We start from the raw sequence: 22,795 nt of genomic DNA, 5'->3' as shown, positions 1-22,795 counted from the left end.
AGTTCTTGAGATTGCTCGGCCTCATGGCATCCTGCATGCTTCTGGTGCCGGAGGCCAGGTTGCAGTTGAGATCTTTGCAATGGGCACTCAAGCTCCAGTGGTCTCAGTCCTCCGGCAGGATGTCGGACCCTGTTCAGGTGCCGTCCTCGGTCGCCCAGGACCTTCTGTGGTGGGCAGTCGAAGATAATCTGATGAAGGGGGCTCCATTTTGGCTAACCTGGCCGGAGGTGACGATCGTGACGGACGCATCCCTCACGGGATGGGGAGCTCATACCAACGAGTTGACAGTCAGCTGTCATTGGTCTCCGGAGTCCAGACTCCATATCAGTCTGTTGGAGCTGAGGGCCGTCAGGCTAGCTCTGAAGGCTTTTCTGCTGACTGTGCGAGGGAAGAATGTCCTGATCCATGCACTACCTCAACAAAAAGGGGGGGTAGGGTCACTTCCTCTGTGCAGAGAGGCAATGCAGCTCTGGTTCTGGGCAATCCAGCAGCAAGTTTCGATCTCGGCAGTTCATCTGGCCGGAGACTAAAACGAGACGGCGGACGCTCTGAGCAGGCAGAGCGCGATCTCTCACGAGTGGGAGTTGGCTCAGGAGATTCTCCTGGAGATCTTCGCCTTTTGGGGGACCCCTCAAGTGGATCTCTTCGCCTCCAGTGCCAACTGGAAGTGCGAGAGGTTCTGCTCACAGGAATTTCCTCCAAAAGGAGCCTTAGGAAGTGCGTTCGTGGTGGAGTGGTCATTCCCACTGCTGTACGCGTTTCTTCCAGTCCCCGTCATCCCGCAAGTACTGCAGAGGTTACGGAGGTTCGGTTCCCGGATGATCTTCATTGCTCCGGCGTGGGACCGGAGGACGTGGTACTCAGACCTTCTCGACTTTTCCATCTGCCCTCCACATAGTCTTCCCTACCGAGACCATCTGCTCTCACGGGAGGGGGGTCATCAGGTTCTCTATCCAGAGGTCAGATCCCTCAACCTTCACGCTTGGCTTCTGAAAGGGTGAGGTATAAGGATTGGGACCTCCCTGAAGACGTGATGGAGGTGTTGCTCTCGGCCAGACGGCCAGCAACAAAGTCCCTGTACCGTTGCCGTAAATTCTGCGACTGGTGCAGGGTTAAGAATGTGGATCCTTTTGCATGTGACATTGCTGTAGTTCTGTCTTTTTTGCTTTCTTTAGCCCACAGGGGCCTGCAAGTGGGTACCGTTAAAGGTTACCTGGCGGCGCTGTCCATATTTGAGTGCTCGTCTGAAGAGTGTTCCTATTTTAAAATTCCTTTAATTTCTCAGTTTCTGAAAGGGCTCACTAATGTGTTCCCTCCGTCACCTTTCCAGGTGCCCGGTTAGGATTTGAACCTTGTTCTCAAGTTTCTGATGGGTGCTCCGTTTGAGCCTTTGCATTCATGCCCTTTGAGACTTAACTCTTAAAACTGCATTTTTGGTTGCAGTCACTTCCGCTCGCAGAGTGAGTGAGTTACAGGCACTTTCAGTTAAGAGAAGAGGCTCCATAGGCTTGATCCTAGGAGAGCGTTAAGCTTTTATATTTCACGCATGTCCCGGTTCAGAGTGGACGATCAACTTTTCATTGGTTACGCTGGAAAGTGTTTGGGACAAGCTGTGACTAAACAGACTTTGTCTCGCTGGATTATTTTTGCTATCTCTGAGTGTTACCGCTTGGCGGGTAAGGACCCACAGGTCGACTTACGGGCCCATTCTACCAGGGGTATGGCTGCCTTCACTGCCCTACAGAGGGGTCTTCCTATTCGTAACATCTGTGATGCAGCCACCTCGGTTTCGGTACATACATTTGTATGTCGCTACTCCCTCAATTCCATCCGGGGGCAGGATCTGGCCTTTGGCAAGGCGGTCCTTTACTCCGCAATTTGATGGGGCATTCTAAATTTCTGTTTTCTAAATTCTTTTCCCACCTCCTTGCATTGGTACTGCATTGGGAGTCTGTCATAGATATGGAATACGTCGGAGGACCCAATCCCCTCGAAGAACAAGTTACTCTCTTACCTGGTAACGTTCTTTCGATGGGATGGTCCGACGACGTATTCTGTATTGCTCCCTCCCTGCCTTCCCCGCTACAGAATTTCTTATGCGATTGCAGCTTGCGTTTCCGCAAGGCTTTGTGTGGTCAGACTGGCAGAAGACTGGTGCCACACGTTCTGGGAAAAAACGACAACTGAGGCTACGGGCGTTGTGCGTCCTACTTAGAACATCCAGTGCCGTCGGAGGAGGTCCTCGAGGGCGGCCCGTATCAACGTCATCAACGCAGGACGCAGACGCTGAAAGATTTTCCGAAGCAGCACAGCTGGGGTGATTACTGTCATAGATATGGAATATGTCGTCGGACCATCCCATCGAAAGAACGTTACCAGGTAAGAGAGTAACTTGTTCATCTACACTCTGGCTTTGAATTTAATTTCACCTGCACATTCATGATGTTATACTGTCAACCAGTTTGAAACTTTGTCAGCCGTGCACCTTATTATTGCTGCGCCCTGTCACCCCTGGGTTTGGTGCGCATTAGAAGTAAAGAAACAAAGTAATTCACCACATCAAAAAGGGGGTTAGTATAAAGAGCCAATGCCAATGGTACTGGCTGGTAGCTGAAAATGTCAATTTTCTGCCATGTAGCACTGAAATGGATTAAAAGGTCAATCCCTGAAGCCGAGTTGCAGATTTGACCAAGCAAGCCCTTACTGGTGAAAATATATAGGCGTACCTAATGACAGTGTACAGGAGGGCAGAGTGACCTCTGATGGGCCCATAGGATCAGAGCTCACCGAGTACTTTAAGATGAGATAGCTGCACCTTGAGGTGGATGGGGTGCTGGATTCTCTTACTCCAACACCAATCAATAAGGACAACTCAATGGTTTGGCAAAGGGAAGTCTGTTTAATGTCCAGTACAAAAAAACGGGGAAACATGGAAATCAACAGTGATGCGATCGCCTGTCTCGCTTCAACTCACGCAATCTTCAATCAAACAGCAATAATTATAGTCAAAATTCATCATCATTGACGTGTAACACTCAAAGGTTTGTCATGCAATTCTTTTGGTTGGAAAAGGTAACTTAAGTATAGGTGCTATATCTATATATGGTAACGGGGTGTGAGGATTGGATAACTCTTATCGGGTGGGCGTCTACGCCCATCCCTCTACATCACTCGTGCCAGACGTCACTGAAAGTACAACGTCTCATTGGTTCTACTAGCTATAGGACCCTCGATTATTTGGTCCATTGTGATTGGGTCAGTTACACCCCTAGGCATAAATCTCCACTTTAATTAGCAGCATGCAGAATGGTCACCCAGATGCGGTGTGCCCCAAGATTCACCCTGCCTCCCTTCCATCAATCAGTACTTTAGGGCTATGTGTCAATTATTTGGTAGAGGATGGCCTCGAAACTGTAGCTTCTTATCAGGCAAAGTTATGGCATCCTCTGGTTTTGGGTGACCTCAGACGTTGGTACCTCTCCGCGCCTGGCTGGTCGCGTGTTAGTACACCGTGAATCTGCTTCATTTTCCTTCTATTTGCGTATTTGATCCTCCCTTTGGCCTCGCCACCTGCCTAGACCTCCTTATCTTGACCTTCACGGGGCAGGCAGCTATGCTCTTAACTTTCGATTCTTCGAAGTTGCCGCTCTCCTCCCTTCCTTGGGTTGACCTCGAATTCCCAGGCATGAGCTGCTTCTTTCTAAGTTTCGGTTCCGCTCTTTCGTCTGGCTTTGTGCTGGTATGCGAATCCTGGCTTGTTTGACCCCTAGCAACCTGGGTTAATTGTGCTTTTGTATAAAGTGGCTTTGCACTTATATAATGTGCTTCATTGAGGTAGATATATAGTTGGCGCTTGCCACTCTATTCTTCTACTAAGCATAGCAAGCAGTACTGTTTCCTTTGCTTCTTGCGTTCCAAGCCTATTAACAGGCGTTAGCTAGTTGCATATTTTCATCCTGCTTTATGGTTATGTTTCTTTATATTTCAACATCACCTCTTCCTCTAAATCCATTACATCTTTATTCATAACATTTCGTCTTTGCGTGTCATCTTTTGGTTGTCGTTTCGTTCATCTGGAAGTCTGTCCGGGCCCTTGTGTCGTCACCATTCGCCTTTTGATTAAGGCCCTTTGGGTCTCTTCTGGGACAGTTTGCAAGTAGTCTTCATTTCGTGTCCGCTGCTGGTACGGTTGTCTCAATGAATACCGTACTGCCCATGGTTGTCTGGTTATTGGCACTTCAACAGGTATTGTTCTTCTGATGGGCACTGGGCAGAGCCCTAGTGCGGCTCTCTGCTGGTTTATTTGCTCATCATACGTCCCATATCTCGGTGTGCACGTTCCTGGTACTTCAAAATTTTGGATGTTTCCTAATTGTCTGGCAGAAGCTAAATTGCATGTTTGTGTCCCTTTTCCTTCCCATTCTCTCCAAAATTGTACATACATTTCTGGACAAAGAAAGAACACCTTTTGACACGTGATAATCCTGCTTGTGCTTTTTAATTAGAGTCCACATATTTGATGATTGTACGTAAACTGAGATTGAGTTATACAATGGATTGCATTCTCCCAAATATTCCTCATCTAGATAGATGGCTATCCAGTATGCACTACGCCCCCTTAACTCAGTTAATGTCTTCCTCGCACTCGGCGCGCTATTCAGAAAAATGCTTGTATTGAATTATAAAGAATTTGATCCTACTTCAGTATGTCTGGGCTTAAACAGTCCGGATTTAAATGCTGCATGCACTGCAACTCTAAAATGTCCCTCACAGATCCATACACTATGTGTGGGTTGTCTTGGTGCTAGGTATGATATGGAGCAATGTGGTTCTTGTCTGGCGATGAACCCGAAGGCAATGAAGGAACGTTCGGCAAAGCGGGCCCTCGGCAGACCGCTATCAAAATCCCCATGAAATCGCTTTCAAGATCCTCAAAGTACATCTTCAAAGGGCTTCCTCCGGAAACACAGAGGGGGACGTCGCCACAAACAGTACACACAAGGTTGCAATCCTGTAGCACATCTCACCACTCCTAATCGTCGCACAAACAGAAATGCAGGCGTTAAGTGGTACCCTGCGAAGGGTGTGTCTAGGGAGGAGCAGGAGGACTTCAAAACCCAAGTGCTTGATGTTCTTGAAAAGCCTCGCTGGTACGGCTTCGGCCTTGACGCTGCAGGTGGATACGGCTCTAACCATGCCCGGTCTGTCTGGCACAAAGACAGCCAGGGCAGGTCAAAACGCCCTCGAGCGAGACACGTAAGGAGAAACTACCTCGTATGCTGAAACCGCCGGAGACCCCTCGGGCCAAGAAGCCCCTTCAAGATCGAGGTTTGTTACCAGACACCCGATCCATGTTCTTCGATTTTTGACTGAGTCAGTGACTCAATACAGTTAAAGCACCACCTCCCTCCCATCAGCTGAAACGGGAGCTACAGGAAGAGCTGCAGGCACTTATTTTAAAGGAACAGAGGAAGGATAAATTCAGGATAGTGGTGTTGAGGGGAAATTCTCCACGCTCTGCAGTTCCAAGACTAGCTGGTGTCACAGGACCTTGAGGACACCTATTTTCACGTGCCTATCCACAGAAGCACAGCGGGATCCTACCGCCCCCAGGATATTTATGCACATTGGGTATGCACATTACCGGCTTCCGCCCCCAGGATATTTACCAAGCTAATGGCAGTAGTAGCAGCCCACCTCAGGAGATCTGGTGTCTGGGTTTCCATACTTGGATGATTGGCTGATCCGAGCACTGTTGCTGGAACAGGTTTTGAGCCATATCGAGGGCACCTGTTCACTATTGCACAACTTGGGTTTCTCCCTGAGCTAAAAGAAATCGGAACTCACCAGCGCGAAATCTCTAGTTCATCAGAGCACTCTTGGACAAACCGGGAAGGGAAGGTTTTTCCTCCCGAGGAGAGGGTCACCAACGTGGCTCACATGGTCCGTCTTTCAGAACTCCAGCAGTCTCTCCGTATCTGCTTTCCTGTGCTTGCTGTGCCTCATGGCATCCTTTATTTTCCTGATGCCGCAGGCGAGACTCCAGGTGAGATCCCTTCAGTGGCTTCTCAGGAGCCAGCGGTTGCAGTACTTCAGCGAGATGTCAGATGTGCTCCAGGTATCAAGATCTGTGGTGAACGACCTGACCCGGTGAAGCGACAGGACAAACATGTTGGTGGGAGAACCTTTCTGGGCACCTTTCTGGGAGGAGCAGGTTCTCACTGACTCTTCGCTTGAATGGCTGGGGAGCTCCTTGGTTTCTCTCCAGATGAGCAGTCATTGGTCTCAGAAGCAGAAAGGTTACTGTTAGGTAAGATTTTAACTTTAGTGCTAAATATACCTCACTTGTGAGAACCCCAGAACCGTTTGCTTTACTGGTGGATTCTTTTTCCCTATACATCAGTGAGATCCTTTTACTCTTTTGTTTATGGGTCTCACTTTTAAGACTCCTCTATAGTGTCTTTTGAATTTTATCCTCTTTGACAATTTTTGGCATAAACTGCCTTTTGTTGCTGGGTTGCCTTTGGGCTCCCCTTTTACTTTCTCAGACTAACCTTGTGAGAAGTACAGTTCGAAAGGATAGAAAAGATATTTTATTGTTTAGGTGAGACCAGGCACATCGCACCTTATGTGGAGTGCTGGGGCGATGCAGTGTATACCCTTTCTCATTCGGACTGCAACATTTGCTACATAAACAAGCTTACCTTAAATGGATGGTGGCAGTGAACCATTTTAATAATTTGGTGCACCTTTACTGCAGGCTCTTTCCACAGCCCCAGTAAAAGCACCCATGGGTGCTCATTTTACCAAAATGACCCTGGTTGTCTTTTTTCACAATTTTTGCACTTCTTGTCCCTTGGTCTTTACCCTGCCCTCCAGGGCAGGACATTCCTTTGTGTTATTTTTTATCTTAGACGGCAGACCTCAGTCAAGCCCACCCAGGCTCCAGAGTGTCAGTGAAGGCAGGAAGAGAGGGAGGAGTCCATAACTCTACAGCCACTTGTCTTCCAGCCTGCCTGCAAGAATCCAGTTCAAGCTGGGAGGCTGGCTGCCCTAAAAGGACTGCCAATCCCCCCTCTTACCCCTTAGTTTAAAGTCTGTTTGGCTGCGTTCCTGCATTAAAGTCAGATCCTGGAAGCTGACGAGTTAGTCAACCACTGGAACCATATCCGAAGAGGACAACGAGGAAAAAAGTCTGAGGCGATTTCCAGCGACCAGAGAACCTGCTGTTGAACCAAAGCCTGCTGTTACACTTCCTTCCAAGTGACCTGGGGACTCTGAAAATGATGGGCCGAGCCTGGTGAGATCTGCTAGACTCAAGAAGACCTGTACATCGTGCCGTACATGGTCTTCCAAATGCTGAAACGAGCTAAAAAAACGTTGGTGGCATCCTGCTGGACCGCCAGAGACATGACTCGAGTCAGAAAAGTCCCCTCATTTTACAAACGATGAGAATCCAATCAGCGATATTCAGTCTTCTTCTGGCTCCTGAAAAGGGGGCCAAAACTACAGATCCGCGTCCAGCCACGAAGAAACTCTTGCCTGGACCCTTCCCTGTTGATCCCTGCTACAGAAGCCCTTCCAGTATCCCTTCAAGTAATTCAGTGACCAGGTATTTGGCTGCAGAGGCTAACGTCTCCCCCTCCTCCCCCCCCCCCTGCTGCAGCTTCTTCTGTGTTGAGTAAACCATGCAAAAAAGGTTGGTATATGGGGTTTACTTCAGTGTGCCATCCTAAAATAAGTTAGTTATTGCATACCTCAATCTGTGTTCCACTGAGCTGAAGAGCAACTGTAATTGTATATTACACCAAAAGGTTTTACTCACCTGTAGGTAGGTACATTCTTTATTTCGGATTACCAGGAATACATAGAAGATGCAACACTGTTAGGCAAGATTGTATGCAGTACCCTGGGGGAGACTGTCCTCCTGGCAATAGGCAACCCAACCTTTGATATAAGTATGTACTACACAGGTTGTTAGTGTGGCTGAGCAGCCAGGCTCATCTCAAGAGGGGTCAATGTGAGCAGTCAGGTTGTTAGTTTTGCAATGACAGTTATCCAAATACACACAAGGTTTCTTGATTAAACAATTATTAATGTATTTAAAACAGTTGAATAAACCTTTAGAAGGAAGCAATCATATAACACAAAATATACTTAAATAAAAACTCTTTGTTTCACTAAATCAGTTGCTAACCATTGGGGATGGCACACAGATACTTCCAACACCCTCAGGTGACTTAAATAACTATGACACTGTGGGCATTGATATCACTGGCACTTTTAGAGCAATACATGTTGGGCAGAATCCTGTGCAGTGCCCTTAGGGACCACTACACACAATTAGGACCACAGGTGGCAATACAAGTTTTACCTTTGGTACAAGCCTGTACTACTATGTCATAGTGGTAGCAGTACCGGAGCAACCAGGCTTATCTCAAGAGTATATGAGCAGTAGCAGAGATTACACAAAGGGACAACATTTACTGTGACTCAAGCAAACACTGACTCAAGGTTTCAGGTAAAAAATAGAAGTACATTTATTTTTAAACCGTTTGTTATAAACACGACACTTCTATTAATTCAAAAACCACACTTCAAATACACTACAACTAACCAATTCACTTTGTAAGGTATAACTTCAAGGTAAGTACCCTGTGTTTTAGTGGACCGGTGTTGTGAAACAAGACGTTACCGGGAATACACTTGCGATCACTTTTTCACAGTAATGACCGTACGGTCTTACTAAAGAAACGCGTATTCACGGCAAGAAATGTTATTGGGGCAAAAACACACTTAGCACCTGAGATACCTAGAGAGAGTTGGGGGCAAAAATCATAGGCAATACTTTTGTCAAGGCAGACAGAACCAGAGAACACTCTAAGACATACATAAATTCAAGAGTCAATAGGCCGGAGCCAGTGTCAAGTGGAACCGGGTTCCTGTTGTCGAGGATCACACAGTCGGATAGTTCACGATTCAACGTAGCCAGGAGTACTTGGATATTGTCAACAGAGGAAGCAAAAGTTATAAGAAGGGAGGAAGACACGGGCAAGCCTTGGAGGCGAAGAAAAGGGATTCACCCTAATTCCTCGAACAGAACACAGTACCTTATTCAAGGAAGAAGCTGGTGCCACGGCAGTTGTTCCTGGTAGTTTCCTGCAGACCCACGGTTCCTGGAGTTTCGATCCGAAGGAGGACGTCTGGAGGGGTCTGCACCACACAGTGCTGAAGCCGGCAGCAGCGACGGTGAATAAAAGGTGCGCTCCTTAAAAACAGGAGAGGCTCTTCAGATGGCTATCTGGACCACTACAGCAGTGTGCAGCGATTTCGACCACGAAGAGGATCCTCTGGCTGTAGAAGATGAGCTGGTTATCCCCCCCCAAGCTCAAGGGAAGAAGACTCCGGACTGGATCTTCTCTTGTCGTCGAAGCGTAGATAGCTCAGGACTGCAGCAGGGCTTCACCGGGACGGGATAGTTGCAGCAGTCGACTTATTCTCCGCTTCTCTTCGGTTCCTTGTAGTTCAAGTGGCGACTCTGACTTCTAGCCCAAGAGACCTGCCTTTTATGCGAAAATCCCCCATTCACACAGCCTGGCTGTCAATCACGCAGCAGGGGGGGGTTGTCCGGCCCGGACAACCACCTCAGCCAATCATGGCAAAGTGTGACTCAGGGTTTCCTAGGAGACCCTGTGCAGGGGGTGACTACACCCCTCCCTCACATTCAGCTCACCTAGACACACAGGCGCCTAGAGGAGGGCTTCTTGGCAGAAGCCCGCCAAAAGACAGTGAACAAAGAAGGCAAACCTGGTTTGCAACGCAAAGTAAAACACAAGAAGTACTTTAACAAAAATAAATGGCGAATAAACCCGACCAGAGCCAAAAGAAAACTTATTTGGTCAAGCGGGTTTAAGTTTGAGGCTAATATAATAGCCTAAAACAATACCACGTTTATATAGTATAATCACGGTAGAAAAGGTAGGGTAGATACCACTGCCACCAGCCAATTCTAAATGTTAAAAGAGCGTAACAATGCTCTAGGAGGTACAGATAAAAAGGGCTAAGGATTAACCCTTTCCAGTACTCCATGTAAGATGGGGTGTACTGGATCTGTGGTTAAATGACTAAGTAAAGTTAATGGCAACTTCACCCTTTTCTGGGGGACAGTAGTCAGCCTCAGAAATGGAGTCGGTGGGAAGTCTAAAAGACATCCCTGTGTCACTGCACTGAAGGTGCTGTGTAATACACAAAAGAAGGGGGCTACTGAAGTGGTGTACTCCAGAGTCCACAATCGCAAAAACAGATGAAATGCACATGGGAAAACACAGGTAAGAGTGGGAAACAGGGGTACACTCTTACTAAGTGGAAAAACAAACTCCAGAAATCCAGCAAAGCTGTTGGGGGACTCACTAGGTAAGGGAAATTAGCCATAGAATGAGCATTTTCCCTAACAATACTGAGTAGTAGATCAAAAGGAAAAGTCTCAGAGGATGAAAACAATGGTTAACAAATATTCTTCAGCAGGTAAGTACTTTTTAGAACACTCCAATGCAAAGTAAGTTAACCCTTTCCTGGGGAAAGGTAAAGAACAAAGTCGGAGGACAGCCAAAGCAGGACAGACAATGTTAGTTGAGCAAAAGTCTAGGGGAGCTGAAGCACTTCTTGCAGGTAGTTAAAGTCTTGCACAGTGTTTCAGAAATGTTTGTAGAAAATGAAATAACTGTAGGGCAACAAGCTGGGAGGCGTGTGAGGGGCAAAGCTGCAAGCAACTCTGCAATGGCAACCAAGACAAGTCTCAACTGAGAACAAGCAAGTCTACACAACAAGAGGTAAGTCTTCTTAGTTTTACAGTACCTTTGGTTAGAAGAAAAATTGCTTTCAGCTGGCTTCTGCTCCTGTGTAGGTCTGCAGATCCTGTGTTCCTGGGCCTCAGTCGTGGGGACAAGAGGGAGGACATCTGGGGACTCCTGCACTACGAATGGAAGGTCGGCAGTCCGTAGGATCTTTCTGGAGCTCGGGTCCAACTTAAAAGCGATGCACTCGATCTGGTGTTACCCTCCCTGGCACTTCGGTTCCTACAGCAGCAGTGGAAGTACAGCCAGCTCCGAGAAGATGCCCTGACAAGTTCACTTTGGGGTTGATTGGTCCCACCAACCCAAGGGGAGAAGTAGTCCGTTGCAGGGCTTCTCTAGTTGAGGCGAATTTGGAGCTTCAGCAATGCAGCAGGGCTTCACCGGGCAAGCCAACAGTCCAGGAGTTGCAGCAAGTGTCTCTTCCTAGTTCTTCTTCGGATTCCTTTCTCAAGTGGTCGACTCTGCCTTCCAAGCAAAAAGCCTTGCCTTTTATGCAGGTTTCTCCCATTGATTTGCAGCCTAGTTGTCACCCATACAGCTGGGCGGCTGTCCTCCGGGGACAGCCACAAGGCTTATCCCCTTTGGGTGCATTCCTGTAACCAAGAGAATTAAGCACCAGGGGTTTCGGGCACTTCCCTCATTTCCTGCCTCTGCCAGACAAGCTGGAGCCAGAGGCTGGTTTCAGCACTGAAGCCCGCCAAAGACAAAAAGAACAAAAGGACCAAACCTGGTTTGGCACGCAGAGTAAATCTCAAGAAGGACTTCTCTAACAAGAAATGGGGAAAAAGAAAACTGGGGCCATTTTGACGAAATGGGCACCCATGGGTGTCTTACTGCAGCTGCAATTGCAGCTCATGGTAAAAACACACAATGGTAGGAGAGTTAAGCAATACAGTATGCAGTACCCTTTGGGTGCACTACAATAGCCCTGACATCCTGGCGATAGAGACTCAACCTTTGGTATAAGTCTGAACTACACAGGTTGGTAGTGTGGCTTAGCAGCCAGGCTTATCGGGTCAGTGGGAGCAGTAATGTTATGGAGGAGTTTCATAGTACGTTATTCAAATAAACACTTACGCTCAAGGTTTCTTAATAAAACAATTATTCATTTATTTCACAGTCAGTTATATAAGCCTTCTTCAGAAGGGAGCAAAACATGTAACACTTAACATTTACTTCAAAACACACTTAGTTTCTCTAAATCAGATGATACCCATTGGGGATGGCACACACACTTCCTACACCCTCAGGTGACTTAAATAGCTAGGACACTGGACATGGATTCATCACTTGTACATTGAGAGCTATACTGAGTTTGGTGCAAAGGTTGGATAGGGGAATAAAACAAAGGTTAACAAATAATTCATAAACGGGTAAGTACTTTTGAAACCTTCCAATGTTGAGTAAATTAACCCTTTCCTGGGGAAAAGATAAAGATCAGAGGTAAGAAGAGTCACTCATGGAGCCACAGCCAATGTTAATTGCACAATGTCTAGGGGAGCTGAAGATCTTCTTTGCAGGTAGGTAAAAAGTCATGCACAATGTTGTTTAGAAATGTTTGTTGAAAAATAGAATACTTGAAGGCCCACAAGCTGGCAGGCGTGTGACGGGCAAATCTATAGCAACTCTGCAAGGTAACCAAGACAGGTCTCAACTCTTCTTGTGTAGCCTTGCTTGCTCTCAGTTAAGTTGTCTTAGACTGGACAGCACCTCTGGTTTTTAGAAATGGTTCCAGCTGGCTTCTGTTTCTGTACAGCTCTGCAGATCCTGTTTTTCCTGAGCCTCAGTCGTGGGGAAAAGAGGGAGGATGTCTGGGGACTCATGCTCTGGGAAGGTCAGCGGCAGCAATGGGCAAACTTCAATTCAGCAGTCCTTCAGTGTTTCAGCTCCTCACATCTGACAGCAAATAGCAACATCATGGTTCTCGGATACAACTTCAGACTTTCCTTGCTTCTGGGGTCCAGCACTCTGTTGAGGGGACTCAGGCTTGGTCAGTCCTGCATCAGGGAAGTCCAGAGGGTCTTCCTAGCGCTGGGTCCGACTTAAAAGCAACGCACACAATCTAGTGTTCCTCTCCCTGGCCCTTCAGTTCCAGCAGCAGCAGTAGAAATACAGCCAGCTCCGAGAGGATGTCCAGACGGGCTTACTTTGGAGTTGATTGGTCCCACCAACTGAAGGCGAGAAGTCGTCCTTGCAGGGCCTCTCTAGTCGAGGCGAATCCGGAGCTTCAACACAGCAGCGGGGCTTCACCGGGCAAACCAACGGTCCAGGAGTTGCAGCAGGCATCTCTTCCAAGTTCTTCTTCGGATTCCTTGGTCCAGTGGTCGACTCTGCCTTCCAAGCCAAAAAGCCTCACCCTTTATGCGGGTTTCTCCCATTCATTCCAGCCCAGCTGTCAATCATACAGCAGGGTGGCTGTCCTTGCTGGGCAGCCAGGTGGCCGAGTGCCTTTTGGGTGCATTCCTGTAACGAAGGGGATTAAACACAGGGAGTTTCGGTCACCCCCCTCACTTCCTGCCCCTGCTAGACATACTGGAGCCAGAGGTGGTCTTCACTCGTGAATTCTGCCAAAGACAAGACAAAACAAACAAAGGGACCAAACCTGGTTTGGCTCGCAGAGTAAATCTCTAAAAGGACCTTTCCAACAAGAAATGGTGAAAAACGAAGACTGGGGCCATTTTGACAAAATGGGCACCCATGGGTGCTTTACTGCAGCTGCGAACGGAGCCCGTTGTAAAAACACACAATGGTAGTAAAAAGTAAACCACTGCCACCAGCCATTAATTTTAGAAATGGTAACATAAAAATGTTACATGAGAAACTAGACAAAGGGGATACTAAGTAACCCCTCCAGCACCCTGTTGTAAGATTGTGTGTGCTGGCTCTAGAATGTTACAAAATGTAAAGTAAATTTCACTTCACTGCTCTTGGAAACAGCATTTTCACCAAGAGAAGGTATTTAAACCTTTGCTTAATCTAAGCGACTTCCTTCTGCCACTGCACTGGAGGTGCTGTGTGTCACAATGTAAAGATGATGCCTATGGAATTTGTCAGACACCAAAGTCAAAAGAAACAGAGTTAAAATCACAGAAAAATACATGAGAGAGTGAGAAAAAGGTTAGAAATTAGATGTCCTGAAGTCCAGCAAAATGAGCTAGGGGTCTCTAAGGTGGAAGGGAATTAGCACATTTCTGAAAATTCTCCCTAACGAGCACATTCAACATATACATCATTAAAAAACAAAATTGCATTTCATTATTCTTTTCCCGTCATATCAAATCAAGTCAAATTATTACAATAGTACATATAATATCTAACGCTTTGTAGAATTCTTGGTGCAAAAACGTATATGCTTTACCTAAAATCAATCTGTTTTATCCTAAAAGTAGTCATAGGTATTTACCATTCCTTGAATCTGTGTTCCATTATTCAGAGAAGTATCCTGATAACAACAGTGTTGGTTGATAATGTGATTTCTTTACTGAGTGTCACTGCACAACTGACGTGGTCTGCTAAGAGCGGGGTCTTGTACTGTGTCAATTGAATGGTTTTACTAAGCCCTTAGTTGGACTTCAGAAAAACAGTCCTAACAGTTACCACATCAATGTCCTGGAGCTGCGAGCAGCCTGACTGGCGCTGAGGGCTTTTGCAGCTTCTGTGCAGGGGAACCCTGTTCTGGTAACGGCCAAAACAGTGACCATGCAAGCAGGGAGGCGTGCGATCAATGCCCCTGTGCAGGTAGGGCATGCAGGTATGGTTCTGGATGCTAGAGAACAACATACCAGCCTCTGCAGCTCATCTGACAGGGGTTGGAGAATGGGTTGGCCGACGCTCTGAGCAGGCAGAGCTTGGGCTCCCATGAGTGGGAGCTATGCCCGAAGGTCATTTATGGAGATCTTCACCCCAACAGTGGACCTGTTAGCAACAGTGGGCAACACACAGTGCAAGCAGTTCTTTTCGAGGAAATCTCCCATTGGAGGGAAATAGGGGAATGCAATTTTAGTGGAGTGGTCATTGACCTCCGTTATGTGTTCCAGTCGATACCAGTCATCCCTTGGGTTCTTAGGAAGTCGTATAGAGTCAGGGCTCACCTAATCCTGACCCCCCTACACTCCCCCCTTGAAACTCCCCAGACTGGGCGAGGAGGACGTGGTACCCGGATCTCCTGGACCTGGCCATATGCGCACCTCTCTGGCTTCCTCGAAAGCCTGACCTCTTATCAAAGTCGGGAGGCAATGTGCTTCATCCGGACTCTCTCAATCTCCATGCTTGGCTGTTGAGAGGCTGAGCTATGGGGACTGTGACTTCGACGAAAAGGTACTTGAGATGCTGTTGGCAGCACGTAGAGCGTCCATTAGTGCCTGTATGTGTGCAGATGGAGAAGTTTTATGGCTTTGTCAAGGTGAAATGAGTGGATCTCATGTCGTGTCTCACCTCTTCAGTGATTGGAGTTTTTGTTGGCCCTAGCCAAATCAGGCCTGCGTGTGCGCACAGTGAAGGGAAAGAAAGTCTGAACCAGGTTCCTTTATTGTTCCGGTGGTGGCCTAGTTTTTCAGGGGCCTTGTTAATTCTTTCCCCCCTTTCCCTCATTCATCTTCTGTAGTCCCGGATTGGGATCTGAACTTAGTTCTCACCTTTCTGATGACGGCTCCATTTGAGCCTTTGCATTCAGCTCCCATCAAACTTGTCGCATTGAAGATTTATTTTTTCGTGGCAATCATGTCCGCTAGATGGGTCAGTGATTTTCAGGCACTCTAGTAAAGCCCCTTTCCTGAAGTATTTTAAAGAGTTTCTCTGAAAGTGCACCCAAGGTTTTTGCCAAAAGTGGGGTGGAAATGTCATCTGGGCCAAAGCATCAGCCTACTAGCGCTTTATCCTCCACCCCATCCTTCAAAGATTGGATCCCAAGAGGGTGCTGAGTTTTTGCATAGCTAGAACGGGCTCTTTCAGAAAGGGTGACTAGTTGTTTGTTGCTTTATCACAATCCAGGTTGGGGCGAGCAGCTACTAAGCAAACTATCTCTCGCTGGATAGTGCTAGGCATTTCTGAAAGCTTCCAGACCGCGGCTAAGGAGGTTCCAGCCTCCTTGGATCTCCAGAGGGGAGTGACAGTTAGAAATGTATAGTGCAGCAACATGGTCGTCTCGGCACACTTTTGCCAAGCAATACAGCATGGGGCAAAGGTGTGCTTTGGTAGGGTGGTCCTGCAGAGCTTTTTGGTGTGGCTTCCAACACTCCTCCAGCATGATTACTGCTTTGGGAGTCTATCACGATGAGGATTTTGGGAGAATGTAATGCATTGAAGGAGAAATGACTTACCAGTAATCTTCTTTCTATGGATTCTTCTCCCACATATTCCTCTTCGCCCTCCCATCCTACCCCGCTTGAACGTCTATGGCGTTAACTGCATTCTGCGGTCACTTTTCTGTGTGTGGTGAAATGAGGAGCAGAGTGCTACGTTTTGGGCAGCAGCCGTTGTCTGACGAGACTGCCCTACATTTTCTGGTTGCGTTTGAAATATGGAAGAAAAAAGTAAGCAAGCAGTGGTTGTTACTGTCTGTTTCTGTGCCTTTCCCCATTACTGCATGTTTCCTCGGGATGAACCCGGGGCCGGGGGGGGGGGGTTCGTGGGGAACTGAGGTAAGGAGGCATAGTGCATCCTTTTATACTGCGCCTGATGTCATGTCTGTTGTCGAATGGCTGTAAACGACAGTCTTTGACGACTTGATCGAGTGGCACTACGCCCCCTGTCAAAAATATGCTGAACAGCTGACGCTGGATAGCTATAAGCCAAGATGAGGAATCTGTGGGAGATTAATCCATAGAAAACATTACTGGTAAGTAATTTCCCCTTCTAGATGCGCACCCTGCGTGTCATATGAACAATATGATTAGAAAGCATTGGTGCATTTGATTTTCTCTGTTCATAGAAACAGTAGGGCCATTGCTGGATCTGAAGAGCATGCTTGGTGGTGGGCAGGAACGGGAATGTCTGGAACATGTAACTGAAAGGCCCTTCAGAGTGGAACATGTTCTAGATTGTTTGGGCTAGGATACAGAATAGTTTTTCCTTTTTGTTTAAATGAGGGTGAATGCATTATGCATTTTATAAGGTGCACTTCGTCGATATTGGTCAGTGTCTTGGAGTGCATTAGATAGTGCTCCTTTATGTTCTTTGTTTGCTCATCAATTCTTTTATATAATGAACATTAAAGGGCAGAAGTACAAGCAGTTCTCCATGGGAACATTTGACAAACTCCTTTTTTGCGTTTCCTTAAACCATATTTCAGACAAGCATTTAACCATCATGAGAAGGCACATGATGGGTAGACAAATCAATCAGATAGTTGGCAGAAATACCAATTCTGTCTGAACGAATGGTTCAGCAAACTTCATGAACAAAAACATGATGTAAATACCAAACTTAAGATTATAACCTCAGGTATCAATTTTCAGATTTGCTTAGCTTGCCTGTGGCCTTGAAGGAAGAAATCACTAAGTAAATTGGCTCACCCCGCCTGCGAAAAAGAGTTTTGATGCACGTTTATAGACTGTCGCCTTCTGCCTTGTTGCTCCAACCAGGCACGTTTTTGCCTCTTACGCCTAGTTTCCACATGCCTGTCAATTTAGAGAAATTGGTGAGAAACAGGAAGAACCCTATGGATACTGGGATTTATCCGTCACCTGTAGCTCTGTTAATAAGACCAGTGACTCTGTGAATGCACTGCACCATCAGCGAAGCCTCCCACATACTGGATGTCTTCTAGTTCACTGTTTTGGGCATGTTTTCCCTGTGAGGAGGAGGTATACAGGGATAGAAGAAAGCTATCGACCCAGTTCTCTGCTGTCTGTACCCAGCCTTTCCGATTAGACTATTGTGCTGGAAAGCGCTGTTGCAGTCCACAATTCAGGTGTTTCCAGCAAGTCCTTTTGATCTCTTTTTGACAGCATTGCTCCTAGGTCACGAGAATTGATAAAGGTTAGAGAATCCAGCACCCGGAAAACCTTTCAAACGAAATAGATTTGGTGCAATTGTGGTGTTTTTTGCATTTATATAGCGCTACAAATCCGCAGGCATCTGAGCGCTGCTTACCCACAGTGTGTGGTCCTCATTTATCGACCTGGAAAGTATGAAAGGATGAGTTTGGCCTTGCCGGGATTCTAACCTGCATCCGCTGGCTCTGCACGGATGTTAAAGCAAGCGCTCTACTCGCTGTGCTATCTGACCGGCTAACTGACTCCTCCTAACACAATCCCTTTTTTATTGTATCTGCTGATTGACTGCTTGGTGGCCATGACAGCTAACCAAGTACAGCAGGTCTAGCCGGCATGGCTTGAGGCCAAAATATCCATTAATAGTAGCCCAACCGCAGCTGCCATGAAGGTTAAGTCATATTTATATCCAAAGTATCATATATGTTTAAATAACTTTTGTGCTGTGGCCGTTAATTAAAGAAATGGGGTCTCTTCCACATTAAGTAAAAATAAAGGGCAACCAAGAGCTAAGCATATAAGGGCTTCCTCAAACCGGGCTCACATTTGTTTATTTTCTTTTTCACCTCTTCCAATCAATGCTTGCATTCCCGCTTGTTGTAGGTTCTATCCATAGGTGTGGTGCAATTATTGCTGTGGATTGTTGTTTGTGTTCTGTCTTTTTAGACTGCTTGCTCTTTATTTCTCCACTGTACCTGCTTTTTTCTAGTTTTGTGAATTGGTTGCTGTACAAGTTATGTTGCATGTTTTCCTTACTGCAGCTTCTGTCTTCTTTGTTTCTCCCCAAGTTAACTAGACACATTATGACAATTGTTCTCTCTCTTTCCTTCCCGCCTCACCCGCTGTGATGTTTGCTTTCGTCTTCTCCTGCTGCTGCCCTCCTCTTGCTCCTCCGCTTCTCGCTTCTTCTCCGGCTCAGCACTTTGGAAGAGAGTATTAAACAGTATGAGCAGGATCTGGCCAGAAAGCTCTACCAGTCGCGGCAGCGCGTACCTGCGCCAGGTCAATCGTCAAATCCAGCACAGACTCCCATCCCAGGAGCAGTTGGATCAGCGGGTCATTCCAGGTGTGCATAGTGCCACTAGCAGCAGCTCCTGCTGCATGCAGATTAGATCTAGCACGCATGCATTTTCTTTGTCCAGCTTCTCTGCTTGTAGTGGTCATTTGCGGTATGTTAGTGTAAGGGACAGCAGTAAAATAAAATAAGCCACAGGATGTACTGCTTGCTGCAGTGTCTCTGTGAAGCTTATCCTTGGTCTGCATTAGCGCACATGGGAGATAGGCACCTCTCTTGCAGGTCTGCCATTTTGTCCCACTGGTGCCCTCTCACCATTCCTTACCCACCCCCTCCATGGTAACCCACTCAAGAATCCCATACCTCCTCTTCTTGCCCCCACTCCTTTTTCCCACTGCCTCCTGCTTGCCTCTGCCTTCACACGTCACCACCACCTGCATGTCCATGGAAATGGCGAAAGGGCTTGCAGCTAGCTCCCTGCACTATTTTTCTTTAAGGGAATTCAGTGTGCCGTAGGCTTAATGCCGATTTTCATTTAAAAGATACATGGGTACATAGGTATTCGCTTCCAGGGGAATTTGTCCAGGGAGCTAATGGCCTCGTCTTTTGTCTTATAAGGCTGGTAATGTCACTATGTCTTATTGAAGGCCTGCCCGCGCTGCGCTTGAGCCTGTCCCCTCGGGAGAGTGAGACATTATTGCTGTGTACATTTTAACGCCTGCCCGTTAATGCTAATTACCTTGTTTTGGAATACCTTTGTTAAATAACTTTGCCATGTCTATGCACTCGACCTACATGTGTTGTTTCACCCACTTTGTGTCTTTGACTTTTTGGTGTGCTTGTCTTTTTTATTAAGTGAGGATGCAGATTGAAGGCTTCAACTTATTTTTAATCTGAATTACATTGGTAGCCCTGTTGGGGAGTTTTGTTTTCATTACAAATCTTTCCCCTAGTTTTGAACCCCCCTCTGCTGCTCTTTCTGGATTTGTTAATTGACTTGGGAGTTGACATTTTGTGTTTTCAATTTCCAGCAGCAGTCTCTTTTTTTTGGGGTGATGGTGGATACCCCTTTTTTAGTTGCCAGTGCAGGGAGACCTCTCCTTATGTTGTGGTGTCTGTTTTTCCTAATGCAGCCCCCCACACCTTACGTGGAGTACTGCCAGGGGTCCCCAGGATTGCAAATAGTCTCAGTTCATGCATCAAATGACCTTGCAACAGCGTACCGGAAAGCTTTTCACCTTTTGTCACAAGAACTTCTTTTCATGTCCGCTAGAGTGGAACTGGTCAAAATGGAGGACCGCTTGCAGCCCTGAAATGCAGCAGCACTGTAAGAGTTTTTGACCCGAGAGCGATTCTTAGAAACACTGCTCTTTGCCATCAAAGAGGAACCACTGATCTGTGGATTCCTCAGAGGTTTCGGCGCAGCAGGTATAGTTTCCCACCTAATGCTCCAAATCTGAGGAAAGGGAGACCTTTAGGATAAGAGGCATCTTTGCCAAAGCCCGGCATCAACTGCGTAGGTGCTGGTGGCTTTGACGGGACCCACCACGCTCGGACGATCTGTCTAGAGAACACAACCACATGCCTATGAGATCAACCCCTAGCTCAAAAGGATTCAAATCAGAAACTGCGCTCAGGGGTGGGGGGGGTCTACATCGAATATGGGGGCTTCACTCCGGAGCCTGATAATATTTATAAACTCCTGTACAGGACCTCATTGGATCAAGTGATGCTTTACTGGTGTCTGTGAGGAGCAGTGCGGGACAAATCCTGGCACTGCTGGATCCAGGCTGACATGCATGGCGGGAGCCGTCGCTGCAAGGCCACTAAGGATTGTGGTTCGCACAACTGGCACTGTGGCTGTGCGATGAGTGGGGGACCGCTGTCTGAACGCTGTCTGCTGGAGAGTCGTGCTTTATCCAGCATGGGGTCTTGCATGGATTCACATGCTCATGAATATTCCCAGTCATCAGGCTGGGAATCCTCTTTAAAAAGAATGCTTTGGACTGAAAACTGCTTCTCTTCTATATCCAATCATTGTCCTTTGGGTCATACTGCCCCCAGCCAATGACCCTTGTCCTCATAAGCTCCACCCATTTTTAGATTTTTACCGCATGTTTCTAGTGTTGGGAGTCCTCATGCTTCACTCCTCGATATTTCTAGATTCATTTGATATTTTGTTCGTTTTTCTTTCATCTCTTCTATGTCTACCGTCAAGGAGTTCATTGTCGGCGAAGGTCGTCTTCATCATTGGATCTTCTCTCTGTGGCTTCGACAGGCCCAAATTTGGGCCTACATCTCGCCTCGACCATGTCAGATGTGGTGAAGAAGAGTCTCTTCAGGGTCTGCGAATCCTGTATCCTGGTAAACAGTTTCATCGAGGATCGGCATCTTAATTGCCTTTGTCTTCACCAGGATCAACGCTGACGGCTGCAAAGTCTGCCGTGACTTCATGTCAGACCATGAAGGATCAGGAGCAGCAGGTCCCATGAGCGTGCTCCCTCAGACAAGAAGAGGTCTAGGTCCTTTGAGGATGCTCTTCCAGGGGAGATCAAAGAAGGCGAAAAACAATGCTCCATCTGATCCCTCGAAGGTTGCTGAAGCTGCGGGATCAGGTTTGGGAAAGGGGGTCGGTCCCCGTCGCCTGCTCCATCGACAGTTAGCCTTCCAGCTGGTTTGTTCCCTCTATCTGCAAGGAAGTCCCTAACAAGTCTTTGAAGGACAGACCTGCTAAAGACCCTTCAGCGGTTCTGTCGTCTTAGTTACCATTAGCGACACAAGCCCCATCAACGACGACTCTGTCTACTTAACACCACCACCACCTCATCAACGACCAGGACCACTGCGCTGTCAACTATTGTTTCGTCAATGAGCTCCTTGTCGTCGACGATCCAGTCAACGGAATCTGCTCTTTTTGACAAAGTTCAACAGCAACCGTCGTTTCAATCTTCACAATGACTTCTCCAAGGGTCTCTTTACTCCTGAGGCTTCCATCAGCAGTACAGACCACGACGACCTCAAAGGCAGCGCTGCCCATTTTGCGGATCCCCATCGTTTCCTCCTTCCCGAAGGACTCTGATAGAGTGAGGGAATTGCTGCGGCCATCAGACTTCTTGCCAAGACCTACAAAGTTGTCCCTTCCGGCTCTTGTGGGATCGCTGAGGATACCTCCTCACATGTATTCCAGTTCTGAGGATGACTTGCCTGAGAATTTCTACTCGGACCATGAAGGGCGCCAGGGGCAGATATCCCAGGAGGGATCTCGGTTCCAAGAGACGTACCAGCTGTTTGCTCTTCCAAGGGGCTTCCGCCCAGATCCAGACTCGGCTGCACTGTTTGCACCGAGGGATACGTCACTGGACATCCTGACTACTCTGCACACTTTAGTGGCAGAAATTCAGCTATGGCTCTCTACTGCCCCTCTGCCTAGTCGGGCCCGAAGTCCTCCCAGGCCACCTAGGCATCAGGCGATACCATGACTACTCACAGGGATGAGTATGGGGATTATGTCCCCGCTGACAGGGCACCTCATGACATTGACGAGCCCACCAGGGCTTCACCACCAGACGAAACGGACTCCTTTCATGCCATCATCTCAAAGGCATCCACTCTCGTCAGACTGGTTCCAGAAGAGAAGAATACCATTGTCTCGGTTTCATCGTTGTACGTCGTTTGGGAGGGCGGATTGGCCATTATGAAAACTCCAAGTACCATGCCAATCGAAGCAGGACAGTCTGGAGAAGAAATACTGGGTCCTGTAATCAGCTCTCAGATGCCTCATGTTGCAGCCTTCTCTGGACTCCGGGTGTCTGCCGCCGCCAGGAAACAATTGTCCAATCCCTCGTCTTCCATGGTGCCTCCGGACCAGGAGGGAAAGAAGCTAGATGCAGTGGTCAAACGCATCATCTAAACTGCAGCATCTACCATCAAGGCCG

The 22,795-nt window shown here is 47.4% G+C and overlaps 1 protein-coding gene across 27 annotated transcripts in view; it reads left to right on the top strand.

Annotated features, from left to right (window-relative positions):
- The window catches only part of SCRIB (scribble planar cell polarity protein), a 1,329,907-nt gene that overhangs the window by 1,169,985 nt on the left and 137,127 nt on the right, over positions 1 to 22,795 (top strand). For 25 of the 27 annotated variants that reach the window (XR_011278687.1, XM_069621824.1, XM_069621823.1 and 22 more), the window contains one exon: positions 18,765 to 18,911. The exons of the other annotated variants lie outside the window; for them this stretch is intronic. Coding sequence is in view for 24 of the 25 variants with exons in the window: in XM_069621824.1 (XP_069477925.1) it covers positions 18,765 to 18,911 (147 nt within the window). In the remaining variant the exon portion in view is untranslated. The remainder of the gene's footprint in view (positions 1 to 18,764; positions 18,912 to 22,795) is intronic. 27 annotated transcript variants of the gene reach the window in all.

The sequence above is a fragment of the Ambystoma mexicanum genome, chromosome 5q, assembly GCF_040938575.1.
Source record: "Ambystoma mexicanum isolate Mex_15411 chromosome 5q, UKY_AmexF1_1, whole genome shotgun sequence".
Taxonomy (NCBI): Eukaryota; Metazoa; Chordata; class Amphibia; order Caudata; family Ambystomatidae; genus Ambystoma; species Ambystoma mexicanum.
The sequence above is the reverse complement of the archived record's forward strand: the minus strand, read 5'-3'. Positions and strand labels throughout refer to the sequence as shown.